General features: G+C 41.2%; 2 protein-coding genes across 2 annotated transcripts in view; both read left to right on the top strand.

Moving 5' to 3' along the window:
• The window catches only part of mast3b (microtubule associated serine/threonine kinase 3b), a 35,641-nt gene extending 23,706 nt beyond the window's left edge, over positions 1-11,935 (top strand). The window contains exons 11-27 of the mRNA XM_023426525.2: positions 727-794; positions 1,083-1,174; positions 1,477-1,685; positions 1,940-2,078; positions 2,432-2,564; positions 2,703-2,868; positions 3,354-3,455; positions 3,668-3,790; positions 4,085-4,197; positions 4,566-4,732; positions 5,030-5,151; positions 5,535-5,735; positions 5,994-6,220; positions 6,409-6,531; positions 6,634-6,770; positions 7,251-7,435; positions 7,645-11,935. Of these exons, the coding sequence (XP_023282293.1) occupies positions 727-794; positions 1,083-1,174; positions 1,477-1,685; positions 1,940-2,078; positions 2,432-2,564; positions 2,703-2,868; positions 3,354-3,455; positions 3,668-3,790; positions 4,085-4,197; positions 4,566-4,732; positions 5,030-5,151; positions 5,535-5,735; positions 5,994-6,220; positions 6,409-6,531; positions 6,634-6,770; positions 7,251-7,435; positions 7,645-8,726 (3,389 nt within the window). The 3' untranslated portion in view covers positions 8,727-11,935. The remainder of the gene's footprint in view (positions 1-726; positions 795-1,082; positions 1,175-1,476; positions 1,686-1,939; positions 2,079-2,431; positions 2,565-2,702; positions 2,869-3,353; positions 3,456-3,667; positions 3,791-4,084; positions 4,198-4,565; positions 4,733-5,029; positions 5,152-5,534; positions 5,736-5,993; positions 6,221-6,408; positions 6,532-6,633; positions 6,771-7,250; positions 7,436-7,644) is intronic.
• A 1,242-nt stretch (positions 11,936-13,177) lies between these two features.
• Positions 13,178-17,118, top strand: ndufa7 (NADH:ubiquinone oxidoreductase subunit A7). The gene is made up of 4 exons (XM_023426490.2): positions 13,178-13,325; positions 13,562-13,611; positions 14,612-14,749; positions 16,900-17,118. Exons 1-4 carry the CDS (start codon positions 13,275-13,277, stop codon positions 16,985-16,987), a joined length of 327 nt encoding a protein of 108 aa, XP_023282258.1. The 5' UTR covers positions 13,178-13,274; the 3' UTR covers positions 16,988-17,118.
• The last annotated feature ends 737 nt before the right edge of the window (positions 17,119-17,855 follow it).

The following is a 17,855-nucleotide window of genomic DNA, read 5'->3' as shown; positions in this document are numbered from 1 at the left end:
GGAGAAAAACTTCCTGAGTCATTTATTTTACCATTGTGGACGTCATGGCTGTGTGGTGTAAAACTGAATCAACAGGCATTCGACATACTTGCAGCTTGTAATGAAACACTCAAACGACCGTTTGCTAGTATTGCCATGGCAATAAGAAAATCATAGGTCTTTTGCTTGAGATAATTACAGCTCTGGTATGTTGAAGCTTGGATGACAGTGTCAGCATAGAGGACAGTGTGATTCAACAGTGGAAACAAAGCCAAGTTGTTATGTGTGTTTTTTTTCCCGGACAACCATAAGCCCAAACTGTAACAGAAATGTGTTTTAACCAGCTGGTTATATCTTTTATTATGGTCACTGTGTGCATGTCACTTCATATTGGATTTGGCTTGCGTCCTAGAACAAACACATATGAACCATCATAAAAAAAAAAGGAAAAAAAAAAAACTGTAAGAGTTCACAATGAGGAAGGAAATCTTACACTGAGGATGTAGCTTGAAATTCAGGTTCAGACAGTCAGTACAAGAGCTTTTTGAATTTCATAAAAGTTTCACTGCCACATAACCAGGCTGTAGGAACTGGTTTTTGTACAGTTGAACCACATTTACATTCACATGACAACCCTCGGATGAAGAACAATAAGGTTTTAACGATGTGTGAATATAGATTAACAGAGATTGAGGAGGACGAGTTTCTTTGTCATGATATTAAACTCTGTTCGTCTCTTATTTCCAGACATGGTACAGCTTGAACAGTACGATGCCAGTCCTTCAATGTCAGTCGAACCAGAGGCCAACGTGGAGGTAATTTTCAAAGTTTTTATTTTTATTGTGTCTTTTAAAAGAAAAGATGTTCTTAAACAAATGTGTCACTTCTGTATTTAAAATTGTGTTTGAGCCATCTCTGACTGTCACCAAAGTTCACTTCATGCCAGTATGACTTCATTTCACTTAATGTGACATAACCGCTGAACATGCCTCGAAGCATTAATTACACTGTAATAATCCTAGTGATTAATGTTTCTAGTGTGTTTCCTTCCTGACTTGCCCATAAACAGCCACTGGCATCATGTGTCTGCTTCCTCTCTGTAGAATAAGGCCCCACAGACGCTGACGCCAACTCGAAGGAAACCGTTTGAAAGTGATTTTGAGACAATCAAGCTCATCAGTAATGGAGCGTACGGGTAAGAAGAATGGTCCATTGTTTTAGCTTTCATTATGTTTTCTTAGACTTCTTTATTTGTTTTCCAAAAGATTTGTTGCAAACTTTGTTGAGTGCAAAAATGTCATCCTCTCTAGGTGTAATGGTGGCTGTAGTTTGATTATGACACATCAAAGGCATCTTCATGCAGAGACGTCTTATCTATGCACTCATGAGTTGAATTAGAATAAGGCAGAAACTCAAATCTAGTGTGAAAACCACCGAACTGTGTTTTCATTGAGAATATCCCCTTAAGGATAACAGGTCTAATGTGGTTTTTGACAGGGCTGTGCATCTGGTCCGCCACAAGGAGACTCGCCAACGGTTTGCCATGAAAAAGATAAATCGCCAGAACCTGGTCCTGAGGAACCAGATCCAGCAGGCGTTCGTGGAGCGGGACATCCTAACCTTTGCTGAGAACCCATTTGTTGTCTCCATGTTCTGCTCCTTTGAGACACGACGTCACCTCTGCATGGTCATGGAGTATGTAGAAGGTAAAGTCAAAAGAAGCAGCTACTGACTTTAAAGAAGAGGGGTTTATTTTGAGTGCTAATGTTGAACTGCCATGAATCGCTTGATTGTTTATATTTCAAATTTGGGGTGTCCAATAATAGACAACAAATAGTTTGTGTTGCTCACACAGTCATTTGACCACAGCCACTTGATAAACACTATTAAGTGAAAGGGTAATTAAAAATGTGTGTAGCGCCTATGGTTTTAATGTTTTCTGCTTTTCTTCTTTGTTAAGGCGGTGATTGCGCAAACTTGCTCAAGAACATGGGTCCACTGCCTGTGGAAATGACAAGGATGTACTTCGCTGAAACAGTCCTGGCCCTGGAGTACCTTCACAACTATGGCATTGTGCATCGTGATCTCAAACCTGACAAGTGAGAACACAAACCAACTCCCACTTCACTCCTGTTTTAAGATTTTTGAATTTCTTCTGGAAATGCACTAAGTATGACAAAGCTCTGCATCTGTGCTTTCGCTTTTCATCAGGATTCATTAAATTAAACGTCATTAAATTACTCAACAGACATGGTCTGGTCTCTGATTATGCATAGATTTGTCCCAGTTTCTTTTTTTCAATCCTCCTCGTCCTTTTCTTTTTCAGTCTGGCTACTTGTATTTGCTTGCAGAATTTGGTTAAAGTATCGACCATTCAAAAGTCAAATGCACTTGGAGAAAACCTGCTTATCTCAATTAACTTCTTTTTTTTTTTTTTTTGTCCACCCAACAGTTTATTAATTACATCCATGGGCCACATCAAGTTGACGGACTTTGGCTTGTCTAAAATCGGCTTGATGAACATGACCACCAACCTGTACGAGGGTCACATGGAGAAGGACACAAGAGAGTTTGTTGACAAACAGGTGAGACTGTTTCAGATGTAAAAGACAAAACATCTGTATGCATGGAAGACAAATAACACTAATTAGTGACTGATGTGATTATGGAAGCAGCTGTTTGTTTGTTTCCCCTTACTCACCTGTGTTGGTTTGCACGTGCAGGTGTGTGGCACTCCGGAGTACATCGCCCCAGAGGTGATCCTCAGGCAGGGCTACGGAAAGCCTGTGGACTGGTGGGCGATGGGGATCATCCTCTATGAGTTCCTGGTCGGCTGTGTCCCGTTCTTTGGAGACACTCCTGAAGAGCTTTTTGGCCAAGTTGTCAGTGGTGAGTGGTCACATGACAGAGAACCCTTTAAAAGAAAGAGATGCAGCTGGTTTTTAAAAACCCTAGTAAATAGTAGTGAGAATTAATTTTCAACTTGGTATCGATGGCAAGTATTGGCACACGTAGAAAACAGGAGCACAAATTGACATAAAAATGTTCCCATTAGGAAACAGAATAAACTTTACAAAATATTACTGCTTCTTATAGTATAATAGCAAAAGATATTTACTTAATCTCATCCACATGCAAATGTTTGATATGTTTAAAGAAAAGACCAGCATATAAATTCAAAGAAATGAATTAGTGCCAGCAAGATTGTATATGGATTTCCAAACCCTGCCTGCTACAATGCCAAGCAGTATGCTGAGATGTGTTTTTTTTAATCACTTATTCTATGACTGTATAATAGTGTAGAGGCTATGTTATTGTGAAAAACTGCTCTGACATGTGATCAGCTGACTGGCCTGTACTTCTGTGGTTTGCAGATGAAATAATTTGGCCTGAAGGAGACGATGCTTTACCTGCTGACGCCCAAGACGTGATCACCCGCCTGCTGAGACAGAGTCCCCTAGACCGACTGGGAACTGGTACTGCTGAGTTTACTACAGATCAACTTCTATTAAACTTTATAAAGAGAACAATTGAAAATGACACAAGTTGAATAAAAATGAGAAGTAACGATATTTGATGAAGTAAAGTGGAGACAAATGGTAAACATCTATCAGAAGACATTTTTAAAAATCCACTTCACTGAACTTGATCCAGTGTTTAACTGGCCGTGAAAACTGTGTGGTTGTAGGCGGAGCCTCAGAGGTCAAACAGCACCCTTTCTTCCTGGGTTTGGACTGGAATGGACTCCTGCGGCAGAAAGCTGAATTCATCCCTCAGCTGGACGCAGAGGATGACACCAGCTACTTCGACAGTAGGTCACAGTTGAGAGTATATACAATGTCACATCCTGACTTCAGGCCCAAAGAGCAGCTTTTCCCTGGCATTCACAACACATACAGCACAAATCAAAGCGCGGCAGTTCTGGTGGCTGTTAAAAACAGGACCTCTCACGATATAAGACATCTGCTGTTTGATATTATTGATGTACAATGACTGACAAAGAAAACCACTACAGACTGGGTTCTCCGTAGTTCTTTCAAAATAGAAACCTTTTTGTGTGAATTTCTATGAAAATTGGAGTGTCATTTTCTGTTTCTGTCTTCAGCTCGATCAGAACGCTATCATCATATGGCGTCTGACGAGGATGAGGAAACCAATGATGAAGAGTCTTCCTTGGAAATCAGACAGTTTGCTTCCTGGTCGCATCGCTTCAGCAAGGTAAAGACTGCACCTGTTGGAAGACAAGAACTTTGGAGGTTGAAAAAGTCCAAATGGGTACAAAAGAAGCTTCAGCATTAATTCTATGGATATTTACAATGTTTATTTAAATATTCCAATATTCATATTTAAAAGAAATATGCTATGACAGACTTGGGTAAAATGTGACAATTATCAGGCCACCCCTCTGTGTTATGCATCATTTATAAGTGTTAGTCATCAAAAGGGCTCAGTGTGTGGAAAAAATCCATGTAAAATTAATCAGTGTAGAAGATGAAATCATCAAGTGAAATCAAATGACTTGTGATAACAAATTAGAATGAAGGACAAGCATGAAATAATGCATGATCTCTATTTCACAATCTCAGGTTTACAGCAGCACAGAACATCTGGCGACACCTTCCAACCTGAGTTTCTCCTCCGACCGCAGCCACAGTGAGGACAAAGAAGACCGCGGGGACATGGGAGGACTTAGTCTCTCCCCAAGCCCAGCAGAGGGCAGTGTGGAGCGCAGACACGCTGGACGCATGGCCAGGTTGGCACAAGTATATATATGTCATACTGTGTGTCATAACTGCCTCTTATTCCTCTTTTCTTCTTTTCTTTAGTTCTTCTAGTTCACGTTAAAGTTTTTTGTTGATTTCTTTTTTTTTTTTCTTACTCAGCACTTTGTTGCTAGGTTACCTGTGAAATGCTGCCAAAAGAAATTATTGGATCATGAGCCCTTGGAACTTTCCCTCGTTATCTCTTTGAAAGCAGCAAGCTGTCAAAACACAGTGCTGCTGTGATCACAGTTGATTTACTTGTCCGACTGGTCTTTGTCTGTTTGAAGCCTTCGCCCTCGGGCCTCCTCCAGCTCCTCCCAGTCTGAGAGGAGCACCAGCCCTCTGGTGATGAGCAGCACCCACAGCCTGGAGACCATGCCCCGTTTTGCCCTCTCCACTGATGATGAAGGTAAATCCAGACTGCCAGGATTTTTATGCCAGCCAGGTCCGATGGCATTATGTTCGCGGGTTGTCCATCCGCCATATCTCAGTAACACCTTGAGGAAATTTCTTCAAATTGGGCACAAACATTCACTTGGACTCAAAGCTGAACTGATTACAATTTGGTGGTCAAAGGTCACTGTGACTCATGAACTCATACGCTAATTATGACACAGTTATACACAAAGGTCTAAAAGGATAAAATGATCAAGTGATGGCATTTTATATTCGAATGGTCAAAGGTCAATTTCACTGTGACATCATAATGTTCATACTGTATCAATATCATTAGAACCATGAACAGTGAGCATGTTTACATGTTGTTCATCTTTTAACCTGTGTTACCTGCAGCTGAGGTGGTTGTGTCAAACCTTCGGAGGATCAGGATTCGCAGCAACAGCACCGGGGCCAAGCATTCATCCCCCAAGGAACCGGCCGGCCCACGACGCTTCGGTAACCAGCTGGAGACACCGGACAGACAGAGGCTTCCCTGTGGAGGGAAGGTTCCCAAGTCAGCCTCCGTCTCAGCCCTGTCTCTCATCATCACTACAGGTACAGGAGGTTATCATCACCAGTTTCAAGTCCAGCAGATGACAGAAGTAACTTGACGAAGGGAAGCTGCTTTCAAATGAAATAAAATAAGAACATGTCTTTTCATACATGAACAAAAATTAGTGAATGTTACTATATTTATTTACATCTAGAATATAAAAGTTGAGCTTATGAAACTGTTTTTGTGTAACTGTATGTGAACATATCAAATTTATATGGTCAGAAAAAGGAACCACAGCGGTCCTGTGTTTGTTGTAGATGACTCGCCTGGTGGCCTCCAGCCCAGTCCCATTTCCCCACGCTCGCTGTCCTCCAACCCCTCGTCTCGTGACTCCTCGCCCAGCAGGGACCTGTCCCTCTGCTCTGGCAGCCTGAGGCCGCCCATCATCATCCACACCTCAGGGAAGAAGTTCGGCTTCACTCTGCAGGCCATCCGCGTCTACATGGGCGACAGCGACGTCTACACAGTGCATCACATGGTGTCGGTGGGTGCGACCACAAGATCTAAAACCTATTTGTGTTACAAGACACACAGCTGTAACTAGTCCTTGTTTGTTTTCAATGTCATGTGTTTTATTCTGATGATACTAGACCAGAGGAGAAAGGTATAAAAAGGTGGTTATGTAATGCTCAAATACAACTCCTCTCACACCCTGTGTTGCTGTTTTAACAGAGTGTGGAGGAGGGCAGCCCGGCGCACCAGGCAGGTCTCCGCACTGGAGACCTCATCACCCACATGAACGGAGAGTCTGTCCAAGGCCTGGTCCACCCTGAAATGATAGAACTGCTACTGAAGGTACAGCAACTTACTGTAGCAGTCACTTTGAAATTTTGTGTAATTTGCATCCTTTTTCCTCCGCTCAAATTAATCATTATTTCATTCCTTTGAAATGTGCAGAGCGGCAGCAAGGTGGCGCTTCAGACCATAGCACTTGAGAACACGTCAATCAAAGTTGGTCCAGCTCGAAAGACCAAACACAAAGGCAAAATGGCTCGTCGCAGCAAGAAGAGCAAGAGGAGAGATAATTACGACAGGTGAGAATCTAAGGATTTGTTTCCTCTCACTCTCTGCAGCTCTGCAGTGTTACTCATCTCTTGTTTACTCTCTGTATGAGGTTGGAAAATGGTGAACTTCAGAAAAACTACCTTTCAGAACTGAGTCCTTTGTCTCCCTCTAGTGTTACACACTGTAAAGTGTAGTGTAGTAGAAACTTAGTACTACCTTGATTACATTCTCTGCATCATATGTTTTGTTGCAACAGTGAATATTTAACATCAACATTTATGTCAGTGCAGCTTTATGTACTGTTGTGTTTTGAAAATGTATATATTTTTGCTGTTATTAATAATGTACATTGATGTTGTGATGTATCAACTAGATAAACAACATCCTAAATACATAACAGGGCCGTTAGAACACACAGAATATCACATCAACTCTGGGTCAGTGTCATTGTTTAACCCACTCAACTGCACAGGATCAGATATCTGACTCTTGCTTTTCGTCCACTCCAGGCGACGAAGCATCTTGAAGAAGCTGTCCAAGCAGAGCACAGTGATGCACAGCAGCCGTAGCTTCTCTTCAGGTCTCCATCACTCGGTTTCCTCCAGCGAGAGTCTCCCGGGCTCCCCGACGCACAGCCTCTCGCCCGGCCCCTCCACACCCTGCCGGAGCCCTGCACCCGACCATCAGGCCTTTGGTGAGTTGGCTTCAGGGTTATTGATGTGGAAAGTAAATGGATCTTGTGGGTAAAAAACTTATCCGAGTCAGTAGAGGCTTTGCAACAACAACATCCACAGTTCATGCTACTGTTATCATATTGTATAGTGCTGATTTTTTGCACATATGGTAAAATATTGTGCAACTTATGATGTGCAGTATTTAAAAAAAGTTTTTACTTCTCTCCAGAAAATAACTCTCCCCAGAGCACGTCTCCATGCTCCAGCTCTCCCAGTTCTCCTGCCGCCCACATCCGGCCGAGCTCGCTCCACGGCCTGGGATCCAAACTCAGCACACAGCGCTACAACAAGGTGGGCCGCCGGAAGTCAACCAGCAACATCCCTCCCTCGCCTTTGGCCTGCAACTCATCCTCCACCCAGCCCCTCTCTCCACAGCGCTCTCCCTCCCCACTGCCTGGCTTCGCTAAAAGCCTTCACACTTATCATGGCAAAACCCTGTCACCACCCACCATTGTTAGACACATTGTCCGTCCCCGCAGTGCTGAGCCACCCCGATCTCCTCTTCTGAAGAGGGTGCAGTCAGCTGAGAAGTTGTCTGGGGTGTATCATGCAGATAAGAAGTCGTACGCCCCACGCAGGCACACACTGGAAGTGCCGTTTTATGGTGAGGGTGATCTACTTGGTGACTCTGAGGCTGAGGGCGCCTGTGGAGGCTCCTACATCGGGGTTGATCACAGCAGGTTGGTGGGCTACATCGGCAGCCAGAGGATGAGGGACCCTGGGATTGAACGATCTGAGCAGCTGGTCGTGATGAGAAAGCTCAACCTGTCAGAGCGGCGAGACTCCTTTAAGAAGCAGGAGGCCGTGCAGGAGGTGAGTTTTGACGAGCCGGAGGAGAAAACCAACACCACGGTTACAGTTACCACCACAGCAGCTGGAGCCCAAACACAACCTCAGCAGCTGCAGCAGCACAGGACGGCCTGGATGGTCACTGGACCCCAAACAAGTGAGGAGGTGGAGCTGGAAGTGCCGGTGGTGAGGAGGTTCACTCTGGTGCCCCAGATCGCTGTGCAGGGCTCGACGGAGAGCGAGGAGCAGGACGAGTGGGAGCCATGTTCAGACAGCGAGGAAATAACAGACAAACCTGAGCTCGACATCGGTGTCACTTCATCTCAGCAGGAACGGGCAGGATGTCCCCTCACTGACAACAGCTGCAGTCAGGCAGCAGGAACCACTTCCACTGTCCCTCGAATTGGACCATCAACAGAGTGCAGAGAGGAAACTCCACAAAAAGGGAATCTGAGAAAGTGACAGTTCACCACTGCACTTGTTTCAACTGCTCATTTCTTTTCTTTCAAGTCTTTCAAGTGTAACTCTGAGGGAGAACTCCCAGGTGTTTTTTAGTCTAAGCCAGACGAACTGGAAGCTGGAAACTCATTTACCTTCCTGTCTGGTTTAAAGAGAGTGGGAGAAGATTTTACTTGAATTTTTTTTTAAATTTTTTTTTTTTATTGTAAATACTTGCCTCAAGGATTTGCAGGAGTTCTGGTTGTATTTATTACATTTGTAAACTATGATGAGTTAGTAACAGGTAAAGAGGGAAGTTGTCATTGGTTGAGTAGCCAAAGCTCAACATTTTTGTATTCATGAAATGTGGTTTTATGTCTTTTGACTGGATTTTTTTTTCTATAAATGTCTATTTTTTAAATAAACCGTTGTGGTACACATTAGTCTGATAATGCTGGGCATAACTGTTGCAGGACCAAAAGGTACGAGAAGTCATTTTTAGAAACTTTTTTTTCCCTCAGTGTCTGTATAATTTGAACAGTGCAGCTTTCAGTAGTGCAATACTGCTACAGTATAATCTTGATGTTCACAAACCTAAGAATGAACTTCAGTTAACACTATGAGCAACACGTGTCATTATCTGCAACACACAACTGCAATTTGCATGCTCTGCATAGATTTTGTGCTAATTTACTTCAACCTACCATCGCACTACATCCTTCAGAACAAGGGTTAACACAAAAGCTACTAGGCACAAATTAGGCTGCAGTAAAAAAAAAAAAAAATATTCAAACTTGAAAGTTGTGCAAAACTGGGAAACTTTGCACAGCCTGAATTCTTCCATTCTGCACTTGTCACACAGATCAGTTGTCAACATAACATCATATTTGTAGGGAGAAAGATGCGAAGTTGTGGTTGTCTAACAGAAGACGTTTCTCTTGACAACCTCATCAGCTATGTAAGAAATAAAAGTACTCCCTCTGACTCGTTCGTCATGTCCGCAGCACTGTTTTTCATAAATGTGGAACCAGTCAGTGCAGGGTTATATTGCATACCACCTGGGTGCGACTTTAAAGCGCAGGCTGTTTTTGCAGACATTTTGAAGCCGACTCAAGAGGGATATTATGTGCCATGACATTTGTGCAGTGTCCTCTAAGCCATATCTTTGAAAAGAGAAATGTCCATTTAAATCATTTGTGTTGCTTGTCATTTCAACCCAACATGAAGACTTTTCTAGGAATCTTGTTTGTTCCTGCTAGGTGTCACAGTTTCAACAACATCTCCTGAAAAATGAAGTTCAGTACTAAGCTCTGGATGTTGTACACAAATATTTGTGGCTACTTGATGTAAACTTAGTGTAATCCCGTGTCACAGAGGTATGACAAATAGTTATTCCTGCTCACTGCTCATCTGTGAACACAGATACAGCATGACTCTGCATCTTGCCGTGATAACTTGTTCTACTCAAAGCGTGCATCTTGCAGGAAAAAAACACTGAGCAGCCAAACTGAGGTCTCCATCTTCACAGCCTGGAGGGAATCACAGGAATATGTTTTTGTTTGTGAAAAACATTTTGATATTTATTTTTTGAACTCGCGTAAAGCGACATATTTTGAACCTGGAAAGTGTTGCATCCTTGTGTATTTTTGGAGTATTTTTTTTTCCCTCAAACTGTTGTGTTAGTCTTTGTTTTTTCTCATGAGCATGTGAGAGACACCATGCCTAAAATGACCTGTTCCTACTCAATTTACTGTGTAGTGATGTTTACATTGGGGAGAAGTGCACTAATGTATTTTGACATAGCTTTTGTAACTGAATGTTGAAGAGGGACACATCTACAATGAATCCAAACCCAGGGCTTCTTTGAACAAATGTTTTATGTGTTTGTATTGTAGAAATATTGCTGTATATTTTGATAACAAGTTCGTGTGTAATTCCAGATGTGTTGAAGGACAAGATTATGCACAATGACAATGATCATTTCTGGCACCAGGATTTTTAAGTCTGACTTGAGGTAATGGGCTCTTTTTACCAAAACACCAGGGCTGTAGGTGCGTCACATTTTTCCACTACAGAAATTAAGAGTTTATGGTTGATTGTCTTATTTGTCAGTGGCTGTTGCTAGCCGACTTTCTCTTGGGTCTTCTGTTTATATAGCATCCGATTTGTTGATGTGTTACTTATGACCCTCTTCCTCAAAAGAGTCTTTGAATCTCGTGATGAAGACCTCACAGGGTCCCGTCGTTGTGTGAGCGAACAGCACAGACAGATCCCTGAATGGTTCAGTTATTTTTGCAGTCTGACAGAATTGTTTACAATGAACAAACATGCTATGTACTGTACAAACATTTTATATCCTGTTTCTGTATATGATGAAGCTACCCTCTTTGATACCATGGAAGAAGACTACACTGAAACTATTCTTGAAGATTAATTTAGCACCAACCTGAGAATCATTCAGCGAATTTACATGCACTTGAGTAACAGACTTATCATCAGTTTTTTGAAATGACCTGGGTTCTACTAGAGAAACTTACTGTATTTTCATGAATATGTAAATATGTAAACAGGTTTGTAATGTATTTTTTACATGTGCACATTTGAATGAGAAAGATGTCTTACAGGGAAATTAATGCTGAAGGAGGATGAATACAGAAATATCTTTAGCATTCATTTATCTAAAATAATTGGATACAAGTCAAGCAAACTAAAACCACATACTTAATACTATTTGTACAGTTCAAACTGGGACAAACTGTAATTAAAATGCTACATGGTTAAAGGATAAATCACTAAGACCAGTAGTAATATACCTGTATTACTTTTAAAATAATATTCCTGATTCATTCAGCTGCACGTGGACATCTTTTTTGCACTATATTCATACCTGATTTTCCTAAATAACCTGGTTTCTCTTGTGAATGTAAATGTATCTGCTGCTGTGATCACTACTGGTTGAAAGTGTCATGTCACAGTAGTGAGAGGTGGAAGCTTCAACCACTGGAGGTCAGCACAAGCAACACTCAACTGGTGTTAAACTTAACTCTTTTTTTCAAGGTCAGACTGCTGTACATGTGCATGTGTTCTCCTGTGGACTATTCTGTTCAGTGCATGCTGCATGACACAAGCACACAACTGTAATACTTGATTGCATGGTATACCGGCGTTGTCGCCCTGTACTGTGTTTTCTTGTGCAACAAATAAACTTTGTATTTCTCTTTGACTCTTCTTTAGTTGGGCTCCACTGGTGTTTGATGTTTATGGATGTTAATAGTTAATATGCAGGCAGTAATGGGTTTGAGAAAGTGTATAAAATCTGTTGTGATAAACAGTCACACCTTGTTAGACTTCTGTCATCTCACACTTTTTATTTTGTATGCAGTCATCTGACAAGTATGGTTGCTGACGCAGAGACATTGCTATAAACATATGTAGTTTAGTTAACAGCAACATTAAGATTACAGGAATCATGGTACAGACTACAGAAAAAAAAACTACATTTTGACAGCAGGTTGCTTTAACAACACACTGACATTTGTATTAATTAGTGTCTCAGCATGTGTGACTTCTTACTGATATTATTTGGCCTTGATCTTAATGAGACTTCCTGAATAAATGAAACTTAATTAATTAACTGTATATTGTTCACTTCGGCATATGCTGTAAAATAGCACTGATTTGAAAAAAACAAGAGCAACTTTTTCAAAAATTGTCATCTTAAAGGAAAAAAAAGATTTCAAAAAAATATTTTTCTGCATTGTTTCCGCCATCCTTCTTTAAGGATCACTAAACCGCTAACAGCAAATTTGCCTATTATATATATTATATAATTATAATTATTACCTATTATATAATAGGCAAATATATTTTGTTCATTTGAAGTGAAAAGAAGTAAATACAACCCCTGCAACAAACATTAAAGAGGAGCCTTTTTTCAAATGATGACAAGTTGTTCTCATCAAATGCTGCTGCTTTTTTTCTCCAAACACACCTCTGGTGATTGCGGCCAAAGAATTAGATTTTAATTCAATCTGTCCACAGCACTTGTCTCAAGAATGACTCCTAAGAAGCCCATGAGTGTCCTCAGCTGATAATTCCTAATGATAATTCTTGACCTGCCTTAAGTCCTAATGAGTTCATTCAGGCTTTATTAGTTGATTAAGTTCTCAATGTTTTACAAGTACAACATTTGCACATACCACAATTATTGTTGTATTTTCTTAAATTCATGAAATAAATAGTAACAATGCATTAAGGTTTGAAGAGTTTTTAGATATCTGTTTGCTGCAGAGGTTGTTTTCACTTCTTTTCACTTCCAAAATAAACAAAGCATATAATTTACCCAGGCCTACCAAAACTCTTGCATACAACTGTATTGCTTTACTGTACTGCAGAGAGGGTAAATTTCCTGCTTACTCATTCACTTTATATTTCACAAACAGTTGTAGAGGTGCTGCTTTATGTCAGGATGAAATGCTGCAGTTTCCTCCCAGGCCTCCAGGAGTCAGTAACGTGCTGAGATACGTCACTCCACATCAGAGAAGAAGCTCGGTGTCCTTCACAACAGCCAACATGGCGACTGCTACCAAACTCATCCAGAGGCTGCGCAATTTTTTAGCAGGGGTAAGCAATAAAACCGCGGACAGAATTTAAACAGGAGCCAGGACCTACTGATAAATACAACGAGTTTATCTCGGGATGAAACTTTCGAACAGGACTAATTTAACGGGCAGAAATTGCCAGTGTTAGTTAGCATGTAAGAGCTAGCCCGGATGGCTAGCTCCACGGTTGTGAGCTACGTACTGTTCATGTCATTAGTCTGTTTTGATGATTAAATCACTGGTTGGTTTCTTTTTCAGCGAGACCTGCAAACCAAACTTCAGCTGCGATATGAGGAGGTTGCCAAGAGGTGAGACTGCAACCATTAGTTACCCTCTGAGAACAGTTTTATTATTTGTGTGTGAACGTAGAACTTAATAAAGATACGTAAATGACATTTAATCATAAGCTGCACTGTCTCATGTCAGTGTCTTGTAGAAAAACACTCTGCTGTGCTGTCATTCGGTTTGACATCAGATTTTCTTCTATACACAAGGGCAGGAGAGTTTGTGGGGTCCAAAGCTGTATTTTCTGTCTTTCTAGCTCATAATTGGACCTCTTATGGCTTTATATTCCTGTACAACAATTGTAGGCACTGACGGAAAGTGAGGATGCTGTCAAAAACTATGTCAGGAGTAGTTTTTACTTTAGTTTTTATCAGTTAACATCATAAAAAGTTCAGTAAACGGAGAATCAGACCACGATTTGATGTGACCTCATTTTGTCTGTAAACCAGCACCATTTCTCCTGTGAACAGTTTTTCAAGGTACTTGGCAGGTAGGTTGTTCAAAGCATCTTGGAGAGCTTGCAACAGCTCCTCTGTGGATTCAGGCTGTCTCAGTGTCTTCTGTCTCTTCATGTGATCCGAGACTGACTCAGTGATGATGACCACGATGGTGTTGCAGGGACAAAAATGTATAAATCTGAAGTGCCTATAACTTTCACGCAGTGCTGTATGTGCCTTATAAACCAAGACTAAGCACAATCCCCAACAAGCTTTAATCTTATCAAAGTTACCAAAAGTTTTTTTTAACATAAAAACTACCATGAAGAAAGGCATCCAGTCAGCCCCTTTCAAACACAGTCCCTTGTTTTTTTTTTTAATTTTTTTTAATTAAGTTTAAGTTTAGAGCCTGACAATCCTGGCAAAGGTGCAGAATCTGTATGCAGCCTGAAAGAAAATACAGGCATTGCTTAAACGTAACAACAAACCTCATTTTAGGTAATGTTATCACTTGTGGACAGCTTTAAAGAGACTTTTTAAAGCAGACATGCAAATTAATTCTGTTTACAATGTTTCTGTTCAATAGGACACAGCCACCACCTAAACTGGCAGTAGGCCCAAGCCACAAGTATGCTGACAACTACTACTTCACCAGAGACGGCCGAAGAGAGTCAGTACCCGCCACAGTTGTCATGTCTTCACAAAAGGCTCTCACTGCTGGCAGGTAAGTGACTCAAATCAAAGCAGTTTCATGTACAGTCATAATGTGATTGTGACCAGACAAGGATAATACTCATCAATAATACTCTCATTGTAACATACTGCACATATTACTTTTGCTTGATTGAAGTGAACAGCAGATGAAGTGCACCTGATGAACAGGGCTGGAAGACAAATATCTAAATGTAGATTAGGACCAACTTCTAATCAGCTGCCAGTGTTCACAGCTGGAGTAAGTGGAGCTGTGGTAAGATACAGTGGATATAAAAAGTCTACACACCCCTGTTCAAATGCCAGGTTTTTGTCATGTAAAAAAATTACATCAAGATAAATAATTTCACAACATTTTCCACCTTTAATGTGACTTATAACCTGTACAACGCAATTGAAAAACAAACAGAAATCTTTCAGGGAGGTAAAGTAAAAATAAACAACTGAGATAATGTGGTTGCATAAGTGTGCAAACCCTTTTATAACTGGGGATGTGGCTGTGTTCAGATTTAACCAATTACATTCAAACTCATGTTAAATTGGAGTCAGCACACACCTGTCACCAAATAAAGTGCCTCTGATCAACCCCAAATGAAGTTCAGCTGTTCTATTAGGCTTTTCCTGACATTTTTGTAGCCACATCTTCCAGCACAAGCCATGGTCTGCAGAGAGCTTCCAAAGCATCAGAGGGATCTCATTATTCAAATATATCAGTCAGGTGAAGGCTACAAAAGAATTTCCAAGGAATTAAATATACCATGGAACACAGTGAAGACCGTCATCATCAAGTGGAGAAAATATGGCACAACAGTGACATTACCAAGAACAGGACGTCCTTCCAAAATTGATGATAAGACGAGAAGAAAACTGGTCAGGGAGGCTACCAAGAGGCCGACAGCAACACTGAAGGAGCTGCAGGAATTTCTGGCAAGTACTGGCTGTGTAGTACATGTGACAACAATCTCCCGTCTTCTTCATATGTCTGGGCTATGGGGTAGGGTGGCAAGACGGAAGCCTTATCTTACAAAGAAAAACATCAAAGCCCGGCTTAATTTTGCAAAAAGACATCTGAAATCTCCCAAACGCATGTGGGAAAATGTGTTATGGTCTGATGAAACCAAGGTTGAACTTTTTGGACAGAATTCCGAAAAGTATATTTGGCACAAAAACAACACTGCTCATCACCAGAAGAACACCATACCTACAGTGAAGTAGGGTGGTGGCAGTATCATGCTTTGGGGCTGTTTTTCTTCAGCTGGAACTGGGGCCTTAGTCAGGATGGAGGGAATTATGAACAGGTACAAATACCAGTCAGTGTTGGCACAAAACCTTCGGCCTTCTGTTAGAAAGCTGAAGATGAAGAGGAACTTCATCTTTCAGCACGACAATGACCCAAAGCACACATCTAAATCAACCAAAGAATGGCTTCACCGGAATAAGATTGAGGCTTTGGAATGGCCCACCCAGAGTCCAGACCTGAATCCCATCGAACATCTGTGGGGTGATCTGAAGAGGGCTGTGCACAGGAGATGCCCTCGCAATCTGTCAGATTTGGAGCGGTTTTGCAAAGAAGAGTGGGCAAATATTGCCATATCAAGATGTGCCACGCTGATAGGCTCCTACCCAAAAAGAGTGCTGTAATAAAAGCCAAAGGTGCTGCAACAAAGTATTAGTTTAAGGGTGTGCATATTTATGCAACCACGTTCTTTTAAGTTTTTTATTTTATATTTTTCCCCTTTAAAGGTTTCAGTTTGTTTTTCAATTGCATTGTACAGGTTATAGGTCAAATTAAAGGTGGAAAAAATTGTGAAATTATTTGTCTTGCTGTCATTTTTTTACATCACGAAAACCTGGCATTTGAACAGGGGTGTGTAGACTTTTTATATCCACTGTATGTCAAGTATATCAGGGGAATTTTAGCCATGGAACTATTTAAATCAACCAATGGCTGTCTGAGTTTTCTCCACATTTTTGCGACATACACAATGAACCAGCTGTCTTGATGACACCTGCAACACGAGAACTTACCTCCTGCTGCCTTGCACTTTCATAAAACAATGAGACACCACAGCACCGGTTTTCCCTGATATCTGAAATGTATTACTTTCAGTTTGTAGCTGACTCTTTTGACTTCCTGTGTTGTTTTTTTTTAATCTCTTCTAGCCAAGTTGCTGAAGCCCCAAAGCCTCCTGTTACTCCGGGTGCTGTATATAAAGAACCACCACTCTCCACAGACCAGCCATATCTGTGAGCAGCAGGACAAACTGTTTCAGCATCAACAGCCTAATTTCTCCATCTCAACCTGCTGTAGAGGCCTGACCACAGCAAGCGTTGGTTGTATCCTGTACAATAGAAATGTGAATAAAGTGTGTTATATGTTTACGTTTCTTTTGTCCAACTGGTTATTCTGGTCACATTATGAGCCGAACAAATGTTAAATCATCAGTGTCATCTGTGCAAAAACTTTATTGTCGTGTGAAGAATAATTTGGACATACTGAGTGCAAAGAGGGTAGAATAGCAGGAATGACTTAGCAGATGAACTATATGTATTTCATAAGCTGTCAGATGAATGTAATTCTTGTGAACATGGGGCATAGTGACATTGGCCAAACCCCAGTGTCCACCTTCAGACTTTGACGCCTGTTCCCATTAAGTCCTAGAGAGTCCTTATAGCTGTTCCACTGTAAAATCAGCAGGTGTATCGGCCTCTCTCGTCGACATTTTGGGCCGTTTATGAACACTTAACGTAACTCCTGGAGACTTTACTAAGGGAATTACCCATAGTTCCGAGCGTTGCGAAGTTAAACACGGGGTTACCATGGTTACAGGGCTTAAAAACGATAAAACGGAATAAAGAAGATACAAGAAGAAACGCAAATAAACGATCACGAAAGGAACGAACCCAAACTAAAAATGAAGTTTACATGTAAATATAAACACATATCTGACTGATGATTCGTAACCAGAACTGTGTGTAGCTGTTTGTCCTATCATGGCACAACGATGAATTATAAACAAAGTCCAAAACCCACAATTCTACGGAACATGTTTTGGCGTCATCAACGTAAAGTGTCACAAAGTGCTGTCCCATTCTTTCTTTATACCATCTGAACGCTT

The sequence above is a fragment of the Seriola lalandi genome, unplaced genomic scaffold, assembly GCF_002814215.2.
Source record: "Seriola lalandi dorsalis isolate HSWRI2012SDOR001 ecotype SW California unplaced genomic scaffold, Sedor1 jcf7180002054829, whole genome shotgun sequence".
NCBI lineage: Eukaryota > Metazoa > Chordata > Actinopteri > Carangiformes > Carangidae > Seriola > Seriola lalandi.
Note: the sequence above shows the minus strand (reverse complement) of the source record. Positions and strands in the feature narration are given on the sequence as shown.

Bases quoted from the DNA above. Each gene is read 5' to 3' on its own strand.
- ndufa7 (XM_023426490.2), top strand. From the start codon at position 13,275: ATGGCGACTGCTACCAAACTCATCCAGAGGCTGCGCAATTTTTTAGCA. The intron at 13,326-13,561 runs GTAAGCAATAAA...TTTCTTTTTCAG, and splicing joins TGCGCAATTTTTTAGCAGGG to CGAGACCTGCAAACCAAACT. The intron at 13,612-14,611 runs GTGAGACTGCAA...TCTGTTCAATAG, and splicing joins TATGAGGAGGTTGCCAAGAG to GACACAGCCACCACCTAAAC.